Genomic DNA, 19,109 nt, shown 5'->3' with positions numbered 1-19,109 from the left:
CTTGAGGATATGGGGAGGGGGAATGGTAAGCTGTGACAAAGTGAGAGAGTGGCATGGACATATATACACTACCAAACGTAAAATAGATAGCTAGTGGGAAGCAGCCACATAGCACAGGGAGATCAACTCGGTGCTTAGTGACCACCTAGAGGTGTGGAATAGGGAGGGTGGGAGGGAGGGAGACACAAGAGGGAAGAGATATGGGAACATATATATATGTATAACTGATTCACTTTGTTATAAAGCAGAAACTAACACACCATTGTAAAGCAGTTATACTCCAATAAAGATGTTAAAAAGAAAACATTGTATGGAGACATAAAATACCCCGAATAGCCAAAGCAGTCTTGAGGGAAAAAAACGGAGCTGGAGGAATCAGACTCCCTCACTTCAGAGTATACTACAAAGCTACAGTAATGAAGACAATATGGTACTGGCACAAAGACAGAAATATAGATCAACGGAAGAAGATAGAAAGCCCAGAGATAAACCCATGCTCCTACGGTCAATTTATCGATGACAAAGGAGACGAAGATATACAATGGAGAAAAGACAGTCTCTTCAATAAGTGGTGGTGGGAAAACTGGACAGGTACATGTAAAAGAGTGAAATTAGAAGTCTCCCTAACACCATACACAAAAATAAACTCAAAATGGATTCGAGACCTAAATGTAAGACCGGACACTATAAAACTCTTAGAGGAAAACATAGGCAGAACACTCTTTGACATAAATCACAGCAAGATCTTTTTTGATCCACCTCCTAGAGTAATGGAAAGAAAAACAAAAATAAACAAATGGGACCTAATGAAACTTCAAAGCTTTTGCACAGCAAAGGTAACCATAAACAAGACCAAAAGACAACCCTCAGAATGGGAGAAAATATTTGCAAATGAAGCAACTGACAAAGGATTAATTTCCAAAATTTACAAGCAGCTCATGCAGTTCAATAACAAAAAAACAAACAACCCAATCCAAAAATGGGCAGAAGACCTAAATAGACATTTCTCCAAAGAAGATATACAGACTGCCAACAAACACACGAAGGAATGCTCAACAACATTAATCATTAGAGAAATGCAAATCAAAACTACAATGAGATATCATCTCACACCAGTCAGAATGGCCATCATCAAAAAATCTAGAAACAATAAATGCTGGAGAGGGTGTGGAGAAAAGGGAACAGTCCTGCACTGCTGGTGGGAATGGGAATTGGTACAGCCACTATGGAGAACAGTATTGAGGTTCCTTTAAAAAGTACAAATAGAACTACCATATGACCCAGCAATCCCACTACTGGGCATATACCCTGAGAAAACCATAATTCAAAAAGAGTCATGTACCAAAATGTTCATTGCAGCTCTGTTTACGATAGCCCAGAGATGGAGACAACCTAAGTGCCCATCATTGGATGAATGGATAAAGAAGATGTGGCACATATATACAATGGAATATTACTCAGCCATAAAAAGAAATGAAATTGAGCTATTTGTAATGTGGTGGATAGACCTAGAGTCTGTCATACAGAGTGAAGTAAGTCAGAAAGAGAAAGACAAATACCGTATGCTAACACATATATATGGAATCTAAGAAAAAAAATGTCATGAAGAATCTAGGGGTAAGACAGGAATAAAGACACAGACCTACTGGAGAATGGACTTGAGGATATGGGGAGGGGGAAGGGTGAGCTGTGACAAAGCGAGAGAGAGGCATGGATATATATACACTACCAAACGTAAGGTAGGTAGCTAGTGGGAAGCAGCCGCATAGCACAGGGAGATCAGCTCGGTGCTTTTTGACCGCCTGGAGGGGTGGGATAGGGAGGGTGGGAGGGAGGGAGACGCAAGAGGGAAGAGATATGGGAACATATGTATATGTATAACTGATTCACTTTGTTATAAAGCAGAAACTAACACACCATTGTAAAGCAATTATACCCCAATAAAGATGTTAAAAAAAGACAGCCCTCAGAATGGGAGAAAATACTTGCAAATGAAGCAACTGCCAATGATTAATCTCCAAAATGTACAAGCAACTCATGCAGCTCAATATTAAAGAATCAAACAACCCAATCCAAAAATGGGCAGAAGACCTAAACAGACCTTTCTCCAAAGAAGACATACAGATGGCCAAGAAGCACATGAAAAGCTGCTCAACATCACTAATTATTAGAGAAATGCAAATCAAAACTTCAATGAGTTATCACCCCACAGCAGTTATAATGGGCATCATCAGACAATCTACAAACAACAAATGCTGGAGAGGGTGCGGAGAAAAGGGAACCCTCTCGCACTTTTGGTAGCGATGTAAATTGATACAGCCACTATGGAGCACAGTATGGAGGTTCCTTAAAAAACTGAAAATAGAATTACCATATGATCCAGCAATCCCACTACTGGGCATATACCCAGAGAAAACCAGAATTTAAAAAGACACATGCACCCCAATGTTCATTGCAGAACTATTTACAATAGCCAGGTCATGGAAGCAACCTAAATGCCCATCGACAGATGAATGCATAAAGAAGTTGTGGTACATATATATACAATGGAATATTACTCAGCCATAAAAAGGAACTAAATTGAGTCATCTGTTGAGACGTCGATGGACCTAGAGACTGCCATACAGAGTGAAGTAAGTCAGAAAGAGAAAAACAAATATCGTATATTAACGCATGTATGTGGAACCTAGAAAAATGGTACAGATGAACCTGTTTGCAGGGCAGAAGTTGAGACACAGATGTAGAGAACAAACGTATGGACACCGAGGGGGGAAAACTGCGGTGGGGTGGGGATGGTGGTGTGCTGAATTGGGCGATTGGGATTGACATGTATACAGTGATGTGTATAAAACTGACGACTAATAACGTGCAGTATAAAAAAACAAACAAAAAAACAACTAATACTAAACTGTCTTTGGGTTATTTGTATGGAAATATGTTAATATAAATGTTTCAGACATTACATGAAATTCCTAAAAATCTTGTATGTTCTGGTATAATGTTACAAGTCACAATTCTAGTTATTACTTTAAAATGTATATCTCAGAAATAACTAAATTTCTTTGTCAACTGCATCATTATGAACTTTCATCAAATCTTTAACCGTGGCCATTTTTCAGTCTTTTGTCATTTACAGACGGTTCTGGGTGCACTCTGGTGCTTTTGCAAAAACGTTCCTATAAAAGGGTTTCATCTTCAAGGAGTTCATGGAAAAGACTCTGACAAGTACAGGTTTCCGGTAACTGACTATACTGCTGAACTGAATGAATAAGCGTTTTCAGAACTCTAATGGAAAACTGATGCATTCATAAAAGTGCTAACCAAAGATCAAGATAAAAAAAAATTAATTAAATGGGACTGAGTGAACTTGATGAGGATGATTATAATTTTCATGACTTTCTGTTTGAATAAAGAAAAAAAAAATCCCACACACACAGAAAAAGAACTTAGGATGAGAGAAGAAATAAATATTTCAAACATAGTACTGATTATTTATTCTACCATGCCATATATGAAGGGTGATTTTTTAAATTTAAATAAAGGCATTTTAAACACAAATTGAGAACCTCAGTGACTCTGATGTTCTAAAAGTTGGTTAGAATTGTGTTTTCAGACTCCAGCTCCTGACTTGTTAGCAGCTGTGAAGTCATTTAAATGTCATGACAATATTTTTAAATAAAATGTGATAAAACATATCAAAAAGAATTACACATAATGAGAGTATTGTCTTATAAAATTATTTTTAATTTTTAAATTTATGTATACATATGTGTATGTAAAATATACGCATATAGGTATTGGATCACCATATAAAGTAGGTCATATTCAAGCAAGGTTGGACATTTACAGACTCCCCTGGTGGTGCAGTGGTTAAGAATCCGCCTGCTAATGCAGGGGACATGGGTTCAAGCCGGGGTCCGGGAAGATCCCACATACTGCAGAGCAACTGAGCCCATGTGCCACAACTACTAAGCCTGCGCTCTAAAGCCCACGAGCCACAACTACTGAGCCCACGTACCACAAGTACTGAAACCCGTGCTCTGCAACAAGAGAAGCCACCGCAACGAGAAGCCCGCACACCACAACGAAGAATAGCCCCCGCTCGCTGCAACTAGAGAAAGCCCCATACAGCGAGAAAGACCCAATGCAGCCTAAATTAATTAATTTTTTAAAACCTTATTTACGAAAGAAAAAAAAAAATAAAAAAGAGAGGTTGGAAATCTCTGAAGAGAATGGTGTACCAAGCATCACAACACACGGGTGGCTGTGACGGGCAATCAGAGGGCCTTACTGTGGCTGTGACGGGCAATCAGAGGGCCTTACTGTGGCTGTGACGGGCAATCAGAGGGCCTTACTGTGGCTGTGACGGGCAATCAGAGGGCCTTACTGTGGCTGTGACGGGCAATCAGAGGGCCTTACTGTGGCTGTGACGGGCAATCAGAGGGCCTTACTGTGGCTGTGACGGGCAATCAGAGGGCCTTACTGTGGCTGTGACGGGCAATCAGAGGGCCTTACTGTGGCTGTGACGGGCAATCAGAGGGCCTTACTGTGGCTGTGACGGGCAATCAGAGGGCCTTACTGTGGCTGTGACGGGCAATCAGAGGGCCTTACTGTGGCTGTGACGGGCAATCAGAGGGCCTTACTGTGGCTGTGACGGGCAATCAGAGGGCCTTACTGTGGCTGTGACGGGCAATCAGAGGGCCTTACTGTGGCTGTGACGGGCAATCAGAGGGCCTTACTGTGGCTGTGACGGGCAATCAGAGGGCCTTACTGTGGCTGTGACGGGCAATCAGAGGGCCTTACTGTGGCTGTGACGGGCAATCAGAGGGCCTTACTGTGGCTGTGACGGGCAATCAGAGGGCCTTACTGTGGCTGTGACGGGCAATCAGAGGGCCTTACTGTGGCTGTGACGGGCAATCAGAGGGCCTTACTGTGGCTGTGACGGGCAATCAGAGGGCCTTACTGTGGCTGTGACGGGCAATCAGAGGGCCTTACTGTGGCTGTGACGGGCAATCAGAGGGCCTTACTGTGGCTGTGACGGGCAATCAGAGGGCCTTACTGTGGCTGTGACGGGCAATCAGAGGGCCTTACTGTGGCTGTGACGGGCAATCAGAGGGCCTTACTGTGGCTGTGACGGGCAATCAGAGGGCCTTACTGTGGCTGTGACGGGCAATCAGAGGGCCTTACTGTGGCTGTGACGGGCAATCAGAGGGCCTTACTGTGGCTGTGACGGGCAATCAGAGGGCCTTACTGTGGCTGTGACGGGCAATCAATCAAAGGGCCTTACTGTGGCTGTGACGGGCAATCAAAGGGCCTTACTGTGTTTGGGAACAAGTTTTCAGATTGTGAAACCGGAAAGCCCGTTCAAATTCAATCATGTATTCAGTGCTCAGTGCGCTAGGCAGGGATTTGCAAAGCTGCTAATCTCACAACACACTTGATAGTGCAATATGAAGAATGATAGGAGAGCAGCCCGTCCAATGTCCTTCAGCTTTAGTGTGTAAAAACTATCATATTCAAATGACGGTCCTCCTCATACTGCACGTAAATTCCAATGAAGCACCACACCCCTTATTCGGAGACAGATGGTGAGTCTCTGTCTCTGTAACTGACAACCTAATTGAAATCCTTTTGTGTTTACCAACCTCTTAATGCTTTAGGAAGACAGATATCCTACCGTAAAAGCCTGCTTCCTTTCACAGGGGTTTTTAAACACAAGACATTATGCGAAAGATAATTTGCAAGGCTTCATCTACTTTTTCCCTAGTTGTTGAGGAGGAATTGATGCATTTTAACTATATCAGCTATACTTGGGTAGCAAGTAGAAGACAGTGGCTCTGGCTATCTTAAAGTCAGAGAGAGGGAATTCCCTGGCGGTCCAGTGATGAGGTTTCCGCCCTTTCACTTTCACTGGATCAATCCCTGGTCAGGGAACTGAGTTCCCACAAGCCAGGTGGTTGCTGCCAAATAAATACAGTCACACAGAGAGTGCACTCAAAGGACATGACCAGGAGGCTCCCACAGTCTGCAGTGATGGAGGCCCGGGGTTCTGAACAGTGCCAAGGATTGACTGTCTTGCATCAGGTTGGCCGTCCCAGAGCACTGCTCCTGCCTTGTGCTGCAGGATACCTGCCTGTGGCTGTGTCACTGCTCCTCAGCTAAGTCTCACTCCGCTCACTCATTCTCCATCACGCACTCTCTCTGCTTCCACCCACACCTCTGGTGTGGTCAGAGCCCGTCCTCCAGTGCAATGACCCAAATGTTCAGTCCTGACTGATCTGTACTCTTGCTTCTGCCATAGACAGTTGCAGTAGTTTTCCACTAACTAGTCCACTAGTGATGGTAGTAGAGGGGATACCCAAGGGAATTACCTGGGTTTCATGGACATTCCTCCCTCCCCTCGTTGTACAGCAGCAAATCTACCTCCCTTTCAGCTACAGATGGCATGTCTGTGTCCCGCCGACAAAAAAACCATAGGTTGAAATCCTAACCCCTAAGGTGATGGTAACAGGAAGTGGGGCCTTTGGGAGGTGGTTAGATCACAAGGGTGGAGCCCTTATGAATGGGATTAGCGTCCTTAAGAAAGGACCTGGAAAGCTTACTCACCCCTTCCACCATGTGAAGACAGTGAATCAGCCAGTGCCTTGCTCTTGGACTTCCTAGGCTTTAGAACAGGGAGCCATGTCTGTGGTTTTCTGTTACAGCAGCCTGAATAGACTAAGATGCCTTGCTAGGGATGATAACATCCTCCGTCTACTACCATTGCTTCTGTGCATCCCGTGCAAGGAGCCATGAGAAGTGGCAGCAAAATGCATCCCTTCCCTCGTCTGTGCTTCCAACAAACTACCTTTACCTTATTTCAAGATCAAGTTGGATATGCTATTATGAGTTGTGCAAGACTGCATATTCAGAGATGCTTTCTATATATAACAAGGAAAAGATTGAATCCTATTCTTGCCCCTCTTGAAGTCCGTCAAGAGAAAGGGATATTAAAAAATAAAAAGAGAGAGAGCAGGAGAATTATCCCAAGGGGACGTATGTGAGGATATATAACTATATGTATTAGCATTTAGTCAGCAAAGCTTTGAGTTGTGTCAATAGGGGCAAAAGTAAGTGCAGAGGTGAGCAATTACATGAATTCAGCCCACCTAAACTGTCAATCTGTGAACAATGATAATAACTACTTTTAACAGTACTATAATATAAAGTTATAATGAAATAATACTGTTACTCATATATAATAGCAATCATTATGATTACTGAAGTTTATCCACTTTTCCTCAACTGCAGTAATTGCTTTTCCTCCCACTTCGTGTTATGTGGATAATTACTTCAATTTCAGTTTTATTTTGCTATAGTGTAGACATAACTCAGGCCAGAAAAACCTCAAAACCCCGAATTTCCCTAATCATTGGTTCCTCAACTGTAAAAGTAATGCCCTAGATCCAGAAACATTTCTATGACTTATATATATATATATGTAATTATATGTATGTGTTTTAGTCATCAGGAAAAAAAGCAGCATAAATGAAATGTGTCCATGTTAACTGCCCATGTCTGTTTAGAATCATAATTCAATGCTCAGAGCCTCACAGCTCTTTCTTTGCAAGCTTCTCATATGCACACACAATGCCCCATATTGGGAAACCAGAATGTAAGAGAGTTTTGTGGGGGGTTTTTGTTTTTTTGTTTTAAATATACTGCTTGGTCCTTTCGCACATTACTTAACTTCAAAACCAAATCTATTTTCTCTAATTGCCAGTGGAAGCAGTGGGTTACCATAGTTACAAAGTAGAGACTGTTACTGAAGAGAAGACTAATGAAATTTTAAATGACAGATTCAAAGATATTAGGAAATTACTCCAACAGGGAAATGGGCACTTATCAAGCTGCCAGTCCCAGTAATTACCGAGCAAACCTATCAGGAACTGGGTCAGAAAGTCTCTTCAGATGTTCCATACACCAGTGCTACAGCGCTTTGAAGGGCTGGTCCCAATAACATGGGCACCCTGTCGTTAGCGCCCGTTTCTGTTACTACAGCTGCATGAGGATGTTCCGTAGCCACCACGCAGCGTGGGCTGTGACAGGCCTCAGGTGAGGAGATGGCACAGCACACCTGGAGGACATTGATGCTACAGATGAGGTGCTGTATTACGGTGCCACGTCTCCCAAGTGTTAGAAAGTTGCTGCCCTGCAGACCCATCTTTCCACCATCTTACAGGATTTTTCAAGGCAAGTACCATCCACTCACATGGTCAAAGACATATGTAGAAGGTACGATATAGTTTTTAAAAGTCTAACATATGAAGGTTTGGTTTTGCTCGGGGAGGCATCGATAAGTAATTTACTGAAATAGCATACAAATAGATTATTCGCATAAAATAACAGGTAAGGGGAAAATCTAGTGAATAGACAGACGGAAGAACGGAGAATCCATCCACTTCAAGTCACTTATGAGAACAACATATTAAGATTTAACTACATGTTTGCTAGAGTAGGAAAAAACACAGACCCCCAAGAAACATCACTACTCTCCAAGTCCTGGCGTGACTCGTAACAAAACAAGCAGTAGTTGGTGTTTCTGTGCTAAAAGTCGTGTACTTTGGGCAAGAACCATAAAATTGACTTAAAGAATGGTTTCAAACGGTAAAAAGAGAAATGAAAAACAATTAAAGACATGCAATTAAACTGGTTTGTGTCTCACTGCTTCATAGTAATTAAGAGTTCATGCTTGGGAAAGCACCATAAAAACGAGTTAAGATTTAAGACGGGTGTACATGAGTCAGTGTAAACCCACACGTGAGTCCTCAAGTGACAGGACAACTACTCAAAAAATGGAAGACCTGGGGTCAGTATAGCATGATTTAAAAATAATGAAGGAATGATGATTCTGGATTGAATTGTTATTTGCTAGGCTACTTGGTTGACTTGGCTCTTCGTGTCTAGTAGTATCTTATGCATTTAAGTTCTTAGAGTACCTATGTCTGGTACACAGAGTAATGGCTGAACACTTGGTGAAGTATGGCCTTGAAGGAATAGGGAGAGAAAGACAGAGAAACCAGGACAGAGAAAGAGCTGGGGAGATAAGGACAGAGAATATTAACAACAGGGAGGTGTCAGAAGAGCCTGACAATGACGTGAGCTGGCGAGCAGGTTTCCAGAGGGCGAGGGCTAAGGAAGACATACCTAATTTCAAACTCTGGGCTTCCGGTTACTCTCTGCTATTCACCTTTCTACCTCCACCCCAGGAACAACTGTACACACCTAGGAAAAGCAAGCCTGTGTTGCTCCACCCCTTGTTAAAGGCCTTTCATGATGCTGACTATTTCTCACATCCTTCCTGGCCCACCTGAGAGGGAGCGGGGTGCAGCCTGAGAACACGCTTCCTTCCACTCTGGAAGTACAGGACACTGGTGTCTCCTGGAAAGGCCCGTGCTTCGCGTCTGAAGGGCGCCTCCACGTTATCAGTGCAGAGAATGTGTGTGCACCACGAACCTCATTTTCAGCATTCCACGGTTTCCCCAGAGAACCCCCTACATTCCCAGCGGGCTTTCAAAGGATGTGGTGGTTCTCTTACAACGATTCCTCATCACCTGAGTGCACCCTTCTTAGTGACGCTGCCAAATTCAACCAAAATGCCTCATTTCCTTGCACCAAGTAATGATTTCAATATTAAAAATGACAAATATTACAAAAACCAATAACAAAACAGATAGTTATGATAGGCTTTTAAAAAAGGATTAGAAACCTCCATCAAGAACGGTCGGAAATGTGTTTTGCGTTGTGAAGTTTTAAGCGTTGTATTCAAACCAACTTTCTTTAAGTAAAAACTTGACGGCGTCATCAAAGCCACGATGATATAGTGATTCCATTATCGTCTCGCTTGGTGGGAAAAGGGCTTGGTGAAGCCTCACCAAGTTTGCCATGGACAACTAGGATAGAAAGACAAATGGAAGCTGGAGGATATTACGGTACAGGTAAATGGACATCATCTCTGTAACCGAAGCTTTCTTATCATAGATGCTATTAGCAATTTAAAAAAAAATGAGGAAGAAAATTAAATTTAAAAATTCACCCCCACCCATACACTGCATGAGGGTTTCTCAGCCTGGGGACCACTGACGTTTTGGGCCAGATGCTTCTTTGTGGTGGGGCCGTCCTGTGCACTGTAGGATGCTGAGTAGCATCCCCGGGCTCCACCCACTAGATGCCAGCACGCACCCCAGACGTGATGACCAGAACAGTCTCCAGACACTGCCAGTGTCTCCTGCGTACAATATCACCTCCTGTTGAGAGCTATTCGACGAGATTAAGGGAATCCACATTTTTATGTAAGTTATTCTGTTAGGTCCTAAGTTTTTCTCTTACCTACTTAATTCCTGCCATCTTTTAAAACAATTAAGTGATCTAATTTAAAAGTGCACTGAAATCCTGCCCAGTATACTGACCTGAAAAATAAGTAAAGGAATGGAAAATGTTTCACAAATAGAATGTTGATAGTAACAGTCATGTCCATATGCATGACACATGTAGATTATTTAAAATATTTGTGCAATTTGTATATAAAACTGAGATGCCAAAGTTCTGGAAGCATGTGGAAAGTTTTCGGAGATGAGGAGTCTTCAGTTATCAGTGAACATCATTACTCACCAGTATGTCCTGCTTGGCTATGGTCACATAGAAATCCAGCTGCCCTTCGTCCTGCGGGGAGATGTCCACTCTCCCGCTGAATGCTGAGACGGTCACTGTCCGGCCTACAGGCAGGAGGGGCAGACTGTTGGTAAAGCATCCGTCTACCCATTTCTGTGGAAAGCACACGGCTCATCAGCACCTGTCGACAACATCCCTCCCACGTGAAGAAAACGAGCATGCATTTCCCCAAAAGGACTCTTTCCTTCTAACAAGGCATGCCTTGGGAACGCCCTTAACTTACGATTCATCAGGACCCGTCAGATTAGATTTGTTTTGGAAGCAAAGCAAATCTTTGTATGCATATCATTAACCCATATAATAAGAACCCTGAACGGAAACAGGAAGTCTCTCCAATTGTTTAAAAGCTTTAAGTAGATCATTTCACATAAGAAGTACCTAAATTTTTACTGCTGACGGTGCTTGCATAAGAAGCCATGTGTAATTAGGCTGGGATTCATTATCTAATCAGAATGCAAAGCCAGGTTTACTCTGACACTGAGCAAACCGTCCCCAAAACAGGAGTTTGTGCTGCTGTGGCTTGTGGGATATTAGCTCCCCGACTAGGGATGGAACCTGTGCCCCCCTGCAGTGGAAGCACGGAGTCTTAACCAATGGACTGCCAGGGAAGTCCCAGGAGGTTCTACTTTTATCCTAAGAACTGGAAATCGGCATTTTCTGTAGCAAACTTAAAAATAAATAGAACCGCCAGAAACCCTTCCATTTCCAAAGCGGTTCCTGAGTATGTAACGTCTTCAAGCCTTGAAGAATTGGGGAGGAGAGGTGCTGTGTTAAACAGGAACATTACTCAGAAGAGATTCTGTGCTTTCAGACCCAAGCCTGAAGGAAAGGCATGGACAGAGCAGGTCAGAGAAGCTTCTAGAGGCTTGTGCAGAATTGTACACTGGGAAAGGATTGAAGAAACACAAAGATAATACTCCTTACACTGTTTCAAGGCAAAATAGTCTCCATCTTTCCTTGAGCCCATATGTTAACCGAATCAACTCTAACAATAAATAAATAAGCAAACATGCAACACTGAAGTTCAAATGCTCCCAGCTGTATCTGATTGGAAATACCCTGCAGGTGATGTGAGAAAAAAAAGGGGGGGCTGGAAAGTGTGGAGAATGCTGCACAGAAGAATCTTTTGTGGAGAAAGCAAGAAGGTGGGGTGATGAGCAAGAAACCAGTTAGAATAAAGCATCCTGGGGCTTCCCTGGTGGCGCAGTGGTTAAGAATCCACCTGCTAATGCAGGGGACATGGGTTTGATCCCTAGTCCAGGAAGATCCCACATGCCACGGAGCAACTAAGCCCGTGCACCACAACTACTGAGCCCATGTGCCGCAACTACTGAAGCCCACGTGCTGCAACTACTGAAGCCCACAAGCCACAACTACTGAGCCCGCGCACCACAACGAAGAGTAGCCCCTGCTCCCCGGAACTAGAGAAAGCCCATGCCCAGCAACAAAGGTCCAACACAGCCAAAAATTTAAAAAATAAAAAAATAAAATAAAGCATCCTTAACTCAGTTAAAGCTGTTCATTCCTCTTTTCTAACATGTCTTTTTTAAAATCTTTCTTGTTTTGATTTCTAGAGCTGGTTACTAAATGATCAGTACAGCATTGTTTACAAAGGCCTCAGCCAGCCACCAACTCCCCCCAGAGGGAATAAAAGTAAGTAAATAAAAGGTGAAAATGTGTTGAAAATTTCTGTTGAGGGAACTGCATTTTGGTGGAGCAGAAAACATAAATAGATTAGATTAAAATGAACCTGGCCTAGATAATTTGCTTATTGTCATTATTTTTAAAAGAACAAAACACATATAATTATGTTTATTATAGAGCACACATATATGTTTGTGTATAATATGTGTATGTGGAAATATGCATACATATATACACACGCACACGACTATACAAACACAGTCTAAAAAAGGGAGGTTTGTAGTGAGAAGGCCCCCAGATATCTGGTTCTGTGCCTTATTGACCAGGAGCTTTTTTTTTCTTCCCTGATTGCTTTGGGTGTAGACACCAATTTCTGGAATAGGATAGTACCTAGAGAGAGAACAAAAAGACACCTTCCAAAATTACCTTTCTTATCCTCAGTAGAACATCTCACCAATGATGTAAGAATTCATACAGGTTTCATCAAGGGAAATTAAAAATATGTACCAAGGGTCATATAACTTAACTGAGAGCTCACCTGATTTATTCAACTTAAGGAAAAGAAGGGCAGTCTGGCTCATTAAATTGCAAAGTGTTCTAATCTACCATAGGGCTAATGACTGAGGTTTCAGGGAAATGAAAATCTCTTTTTCCAAGTTTCGTTTGCTCTTGTTAGCTTATTGTGATTGGATAAATGACTAGGGAAAACATATAGCTTATCCAATGACTTGATTCAGTTTTCAGCGTTACTGACTCCTCTGTCACCATAACCCCACCAGCTCAGTTCTAAATGCAGAGTGCATCTTACTCCTGGCTCATGCTCTCCTGAGCTGTATCACTCCCAACAACCACACACACACACTCGGGCACTCAGATTCTAGCAAAACTGCTGGAAACGATGCCAACAGCAGCCAACATTCCTCCATGCAAATATACTGCATGTGGTACAGACGGTTTAAAATTCTGCATTTTATATACTCCTGGCCATGATTCTCTGACTGTTTGCAATACATTCCTCCAGGTCAGTCCCCCATTCCCACCTCGTGGACAGCACTCCATAAGCTGGGAATTACTGCCATGAGTCCTAGAATTCCAAAATTTTCCTCATGGGCCTTCCCAGGGTAGCGTTGCCCTGTGTTGGTTAGTTTCAGTACCTAGCACCATCATCCTCAAAGGAAAGGGAATGCCCAAATATGTAAAAAAAAAAAAAAAAAAAAATTCCCGGGCAAAATGTGTTTCAAAAATCAAACTTGCGGGCTTCCCTGGTGGCGCAGTGGTTGAGAGTCCGCCTCTGATGCAGGGGACGTGGGTTCGTGCCCCGGTCCGGGAAGATTCCACATGCCGCGGAGCGGCTGGGCCCGTGAGCCATGGCCGCTGAGCCTGCGCATCCAGAGCCTGTGCTCCGCAGCAGGAGAGGCCACAACAGTGAGAGGCCCGCATACCGCAAATAAATAAATCAAACTTGCTTCTGTCCCCGCAGTTGTTGTCACTTGTCCTAATACCCTTGATTCCCATATTCTAAACGTGCTCCATGGTAAGGTCCACTGCCTAAGCCCAGAGACTTGTGAAGACACAACTGCTCAGTAGAGAAGAAAATCTCGTGCCCCGTGGTGGGGTAGGGGGTCTAGTGTGACTGTCCTCTGAGGGTGACAGCACTGGAAACCAGAGCTAATGCAGCTATTCTAAAGGGTAATGGCACCTGTCACACCCAAGCCCGGGAGGGTATTCATCTGTCAGTACGTGTCAACTTCTGCCTTACACATGACATGTTATGGGTACATGCGAGGCTCACGAATGCCAGCAACCCTTGTTACATAATTAAAGAGGAAACTTTAAAACCTGAGGTGGGCACTTGAGCTGAAAGGGCTTATTTGTTCATCTAGCAAGTCCTTCCACAGCACCCAGTGTGTGCCTGGGTGTGCACTCCACACTGCGACATGCTTACGATAGAACCGCGATGCAGGGCTGAATTTGCTTCAAGTGTATTTTGCTCAAAAAGCAAGTCAAAAAAAATACTTTTGTCAGAAAGACAAATACCATATGATATCACTTACATGTGGAACCTAAAATGTGACACAAATGAACTTACCTACAAAACAGAAGCAGACTCACAGACCTAGAGAACAGACTTGTGGTTGCCAGGGGGAAGGGGGGTTGGGGAGGGAGGAATTGGGAGTTTGGGGTTAGCAGATGCAAACTAGTATATATAGAATGGATGAACAACAAGGTCCTACTGTACAGCACAGGGAACTATATCCAACCTCCTGGGATAAAACAGAATGGAAAAGAATATGAGAAAAGAATGTCTCTGTGTATAACTGAGTCACTTTGCTGTACAGAAGAGATTGGCACAAGACTGTAAATCAACTTTACTTCAATTTAAAAAAAAAAAGAAAATATTTGCCGGCCCTGCTGGAAAGCACGCTGGCAAAAGGGGTGGAGCTGGTCCATTCACTCCACACTCACTGTTCTTCCTCACACACTGTAAGACACAGTGGAGGCGGGGAAGACCAGAGCTGCTTCTGCAGGGCTGAGGGGAAGCGGACCAGGGGAAGCGGACCAGGGGAAGTGAAGGAGGTTTGAAAAAAAAAATTTTAGTTACAAACATACCTTGTTTGCTGTCATGATATAGAGAACAAACAGTCACGCCTACAGAAGGTTCTTGGGCATGACTCAAAACAGAGTGGGGAGAGGAGGGAGAGGGAGGAGGGGGAGAGGGGAGAGGGAGGGAGGGGGAGAGGGGAGAGGGAGGGAGGGGGAGAGGGAAGAGGGAGGAAGGAGGGAAGAGAGGAGGAAGGGGGAGAGGGAGGAAGGGGGAGGGGTGGAGAGGGAGGAAGGGGGAGGGGTGGAGAGGAAGGGGAGGGGGAAGAGGGAGGAAGGAGGGAGGGGTGAGAGGGAGGAAGGGGGAGGGGTGAGAGGGAGGAAGGGGGAAGGGGAAGAGGGAGGAAGGGGGAAGGGGAAGAGGGAGGAAGGGGGACGGGTAGAGAGGAAGGGGAGGGGGAAGAGGGAGGAAGGAGGGAGGGGTGAGAGGGAGGAAGGCAGAGAGAGGAAGGGTGAAGGGGAAGGGGGAGAGGGAGGAAGGAGGGAGGGGAGAGGGAGGGGGAAGAGGGAGGAGAGGAGGAAGGGGGAGAGGGAGGAAGGGGGAGGGGAGGAAAGGAGAAGGCGAAGAGGGAGGAAGGGGGAGGGGGAGAAGGGGGAGAGGGAGGAAGGGGGAGAGGGAGGGAGGGGGAGAGGGAGGAAGGGGGGTAGGGGAGAGGGAGGAAGGGGAGGGGTGAGAGGGTGGAAGGGGGAGAGGGCCAAAGGGGGAGTGGGGAGAGGGAGGAAGGGGGAGGGACAAAGGGGGAGGGGGGATAGGGAAGAAGAGGGGAGGGGGAGAAGGGAGAGTGAGTGTGTTTATGTCAAATAGATACCCACCCCCCAGGACACAGGTCAGAATCTACCATTTGGGATGAAGAAACACAGGAGGGGACAAGAGACACAGGAGATTTTTTAATGAAAGGGTGACAGGTGAAAATAAATAAAATTTTAAAAATTAAAAACTGGTTGAGAAAACCTGCAATACTGACTTGTACTAAATAATGATTTTTGGTAAATTGCCAACTTAATTTTTGGATTTCTGAGGGTTGCTCAAAAATGGTGATTCTATATACCCAACTTTCAGAAAACTCTAGCAGTTGAAATTCTACAAGTGCTATTTATTAATAGAAGATGTTCCCTGGAAAACTAACCTATTTTTTCAAAAATCAAATAGACATGCAGAATTTAAAAAGCCGATGAAAAATAAGAGCTTCTATTTCAGCATAGCTGTAAATTGATAACCAGGGTTCCATCAAGCCAAATCTAGCTGGTCGCCCAGCCAGCCACCACCGTTCGCTATGACAGTGATTGAGATATGTATCCTCGTGACATGTCTAAATCATGAAGAAATAGAAGCCAAAGGACTGTAATAATAATAGTTGTATATAAATACATAGTAACAGAGTATTCTACAATTCTCTTTCCCACAGATATGCCAATAATGAAAAGATTAATAATTCATAACCCATGCAAAAGGCTCAATGACTAGAATACAATGATAAGTATTCTCTATACAATACACTGTTAAAATATTACTTGAAATCTAACTCAGAGCAAAAAACAAACCTATAGCTCTTCTTGTGATCTGCATCACAGTTCCAGAGATTAAAATATCAAAATAACAATAAAATAGTCACTTGCCAACACTAATGCTATGTCTTAAAATGAAACAAAAAAACAAACAAAAAAACACTGATCAGGGATCTCCCTGGTGGTCCAGTGGGTAAGACTCCGATCTCCCAATGCAGGGTGCCCGGGTTTGATCCCTGGTCGGGGAACTAGATCCCACATGCCGCAACTAAGAGTTCGCATGCTGCAACTAAAAAGATCCCACGTGCTGCAACTAAGACCCGGCAAAGCCTAAATAAATAAATATTAAAAAGCAAAAACAAAAACTGATCAGTTAAGACCTCCTCTTGAAAATCCTTATTCTTCTTCCACATTGATGACTAGAACCTGTGAAAACGTGCTCTGAAAGTAGGCACATTCCCACAGCTTATTCAATCACTGGAAAGAGGCCATGTACACTGAAGGAAAATCCACTGGTAAAAATGATAAGATTGAACTTCAATTTATTTCCATTTATTCAATTGTTAATGAATATCAAGTATAAGTAGGGTGCTAAAAACAGTCTCCTAAGATAAAACCAGAGAAAGCTACAAAAACTTTTTTAAAAATTAGGAAAACCAGGAACTTCCCTGGTGGTGCAGTGGTTAAGAATCTGCCTGCCAATGCAGAGGACACGGGTTCGAGCCCTGGTCTGGGAAGATCCCACATGCCGCGGAGCAACAAAGCCCGTGCGGCACAACTACTGAGCCAGCCCACCACAACTACTGAAGCCCACGTGCCTAGACCCCGTGCTCTGCAACAAGAGAAGCCACTGCAATGAGAAGCCCGCGCACCGCAACGAAGAGTAGCCCCCGCTCTCGGCAAGCAGAGAAAGCCCGTCCGCGGCAACGAAGACCCAACGCAGCCAAAAATAAATAAATAAAAATTTAAAAATTAATTAATTTTAAAAATTAGGAAAACCAAGCCGTTTTCCAAGATGTTGTACCACTTCACACAACTGGTAGACAGTTTAGGAAGGAATCATGCTGTTATTTACTGTGGCTTAAGTCAATTTTAAATCTTATGAAGGTATGAAACTTCTACATGATTAATAAAAGATTTTTTTCAATAAAAATATCAGGTCCACAAATAAGTATTAGTAAAACGCAGTATGTTCCATAGCTAAGTGACACCGGACGTGGAGGTGAGTGGTCAGCCGGTTGAACAGGAGCTGCGTGCAGAAGCAGCTCAGGACACCAGCGGCTCTGCCTCAAACCCAAGTGATGCTGAGCTCTCTCTGCCCCCTGCTGCTGCAACCTCCATCGCTTCAGAAAAACCACCAAAGCCAACCAGCAAATCAGAACCTGACCTCCACAAAAGCATCAAGACCCAGAACAGGGGAAAGCGTGACACAAAGTTTTATGGAATTAGGAAAAGCTCACACCCACAGCAAAACACTGCATTTAAAGCAAAGTTCGCATTTCCCTGAAAATGGAGCGATTCTACAGACTAACCTGGTCTAGAAAGCATATTCAGCTGGGGGAAGGGAGGGGCCTGACAAGAGTCCATAGCAAGCACACAAGGGCACTGGCACGTCGCCACTGTGTGGCTGTAGACACGAAGCAAGGTCTCTGAGGAGCACACTGTCAATCATCGTGTGCACAGGGGCCCCTCTTCCTGGACTTCATTAAACACCCAAGGTAAACCGAATGCTTTCTGGAGACATTAGGTTCTATTCAACAAGTAATTATGACGTGCCAACTGTGCACAGGTGTCAGTCATCAGCAAGGCCGTGTCCCGCCTCCCAAGGTCCCTTTTTTCTCACACCTCCAGGTGCTGCATTCCCTGTTTAATTGAGGCTGCCCTTTCATGTTCCCATCTAAGTATTCAATCACATAGCAGGAAATTCAACTGAGAACATCTCACCCTTTAACTATTCCTAGGCTTCCGGTCATACACCTGGAGCAGTGGGGATGGGCGGGACAGAAATAAAATAAGGGAGATATTTTTTTAAAGGAATGACCAAAGCAAAGTAAAGCAAGAGGCACAGCACAGATGCAAACATTAGAGATCATCCTGGGAAAGTTGCCCCCTTACTAAGCTTGGTGACCTCCGTGAAGTGAATGAATGTTTCTACAACTCAATTTCCTCATCTGTAAAATATGGGGGTAATAATCCCTACAGCACATGGGAGTGGACTCTAATGCATCCAATAGAAAGCAATAAGAACAGGAAGTTTTACTTTTCCTAGTAAAAGAAATACAGAAGGTGGCCTGGTAAGGTCCCCCTCCTCAAGTCACTCAGGGCCCAGGTCTTTCCATCTCATTATTTGTCTCTGTCTAGGGTGTGATCTGTGACCTCATGATCCACAACAGCTGCCAGAGCTCTGGTCGTCACATCTAAGTTCCAGGCAGCAGGAAGGAAAGAAAGGTACACAACCTCCCTTCCTGTAAGTCCCACAGTAATTCGGCCTACCTCTCACTGCCAGCACGTAAGGGGATGGCCACACCTAGCTGCAAGGGAAGGTGGAGAATGTGGCCTTTTAGCTACACGGTAACAGGCCCAGAAAAAAACTGGGTTTCTGTTACTAAGGAAGAAGAGGACAGTGTATGTTGGAAGAAACTAGGAGC

At 44.0% G+C, this 19,109-nt stretch overlaps 1 protein-coding gene across 3 annotated transcripts in view; it reads right to left on the bottom strand.

Moving 5' to 3' along the window:
* Nucleotides 1-354: 354 nt before the first annotated feature.
* Nucleotides 355-19,109, bottom strand: part of PNPLA4 (patatin like domain 4, phospholipase and triacylglycerol lipase) — a 37,596-nt gene continuing 18,841 nt past the window's right edge. For all 3 annotated transcript variants that reach the window (XM_022559831.3, XM_022559833.3, XM_022559832.3), the window contains 2 exons: nucleotides 10,651-10,803; nucleotides 355-9,932 (listed from right to left, as the gene is read on the bottom strand). In XM_022559831.3, coding sequence (XP_022415539.2) covers nucleotides 9,792-9,932; nucleotides 10,651-10,803 — 294 coding nt within the window. In that variant the 3' untranslated portion in view covers nucleotides 355-9,791. The remainder of the gene's footprint in view (nucleotides 9,933-10,650; nucleotides 10,804-19,109) is intronic.

Source organism: Delphinapterus leucas, chromosome X (assembly GCF_059928025.1).
Source record: "Delphinapterus leucas isolate spDelLeu-1000000601 "Yukka" chromosome X, BTC_Dleu_Yukka2, whole genome shotgun sequence".
NCBI lineage: Eukaryota > Metazoa > Chordata > Mammalia > Artiodactyla > Monodontidae > Delphinapterus > Delphinapterus leucas.
Note: the sequence above shows the minus strand (reverse complement) of the source record. Positions and strands in the feature narration are given on the sequence as shown.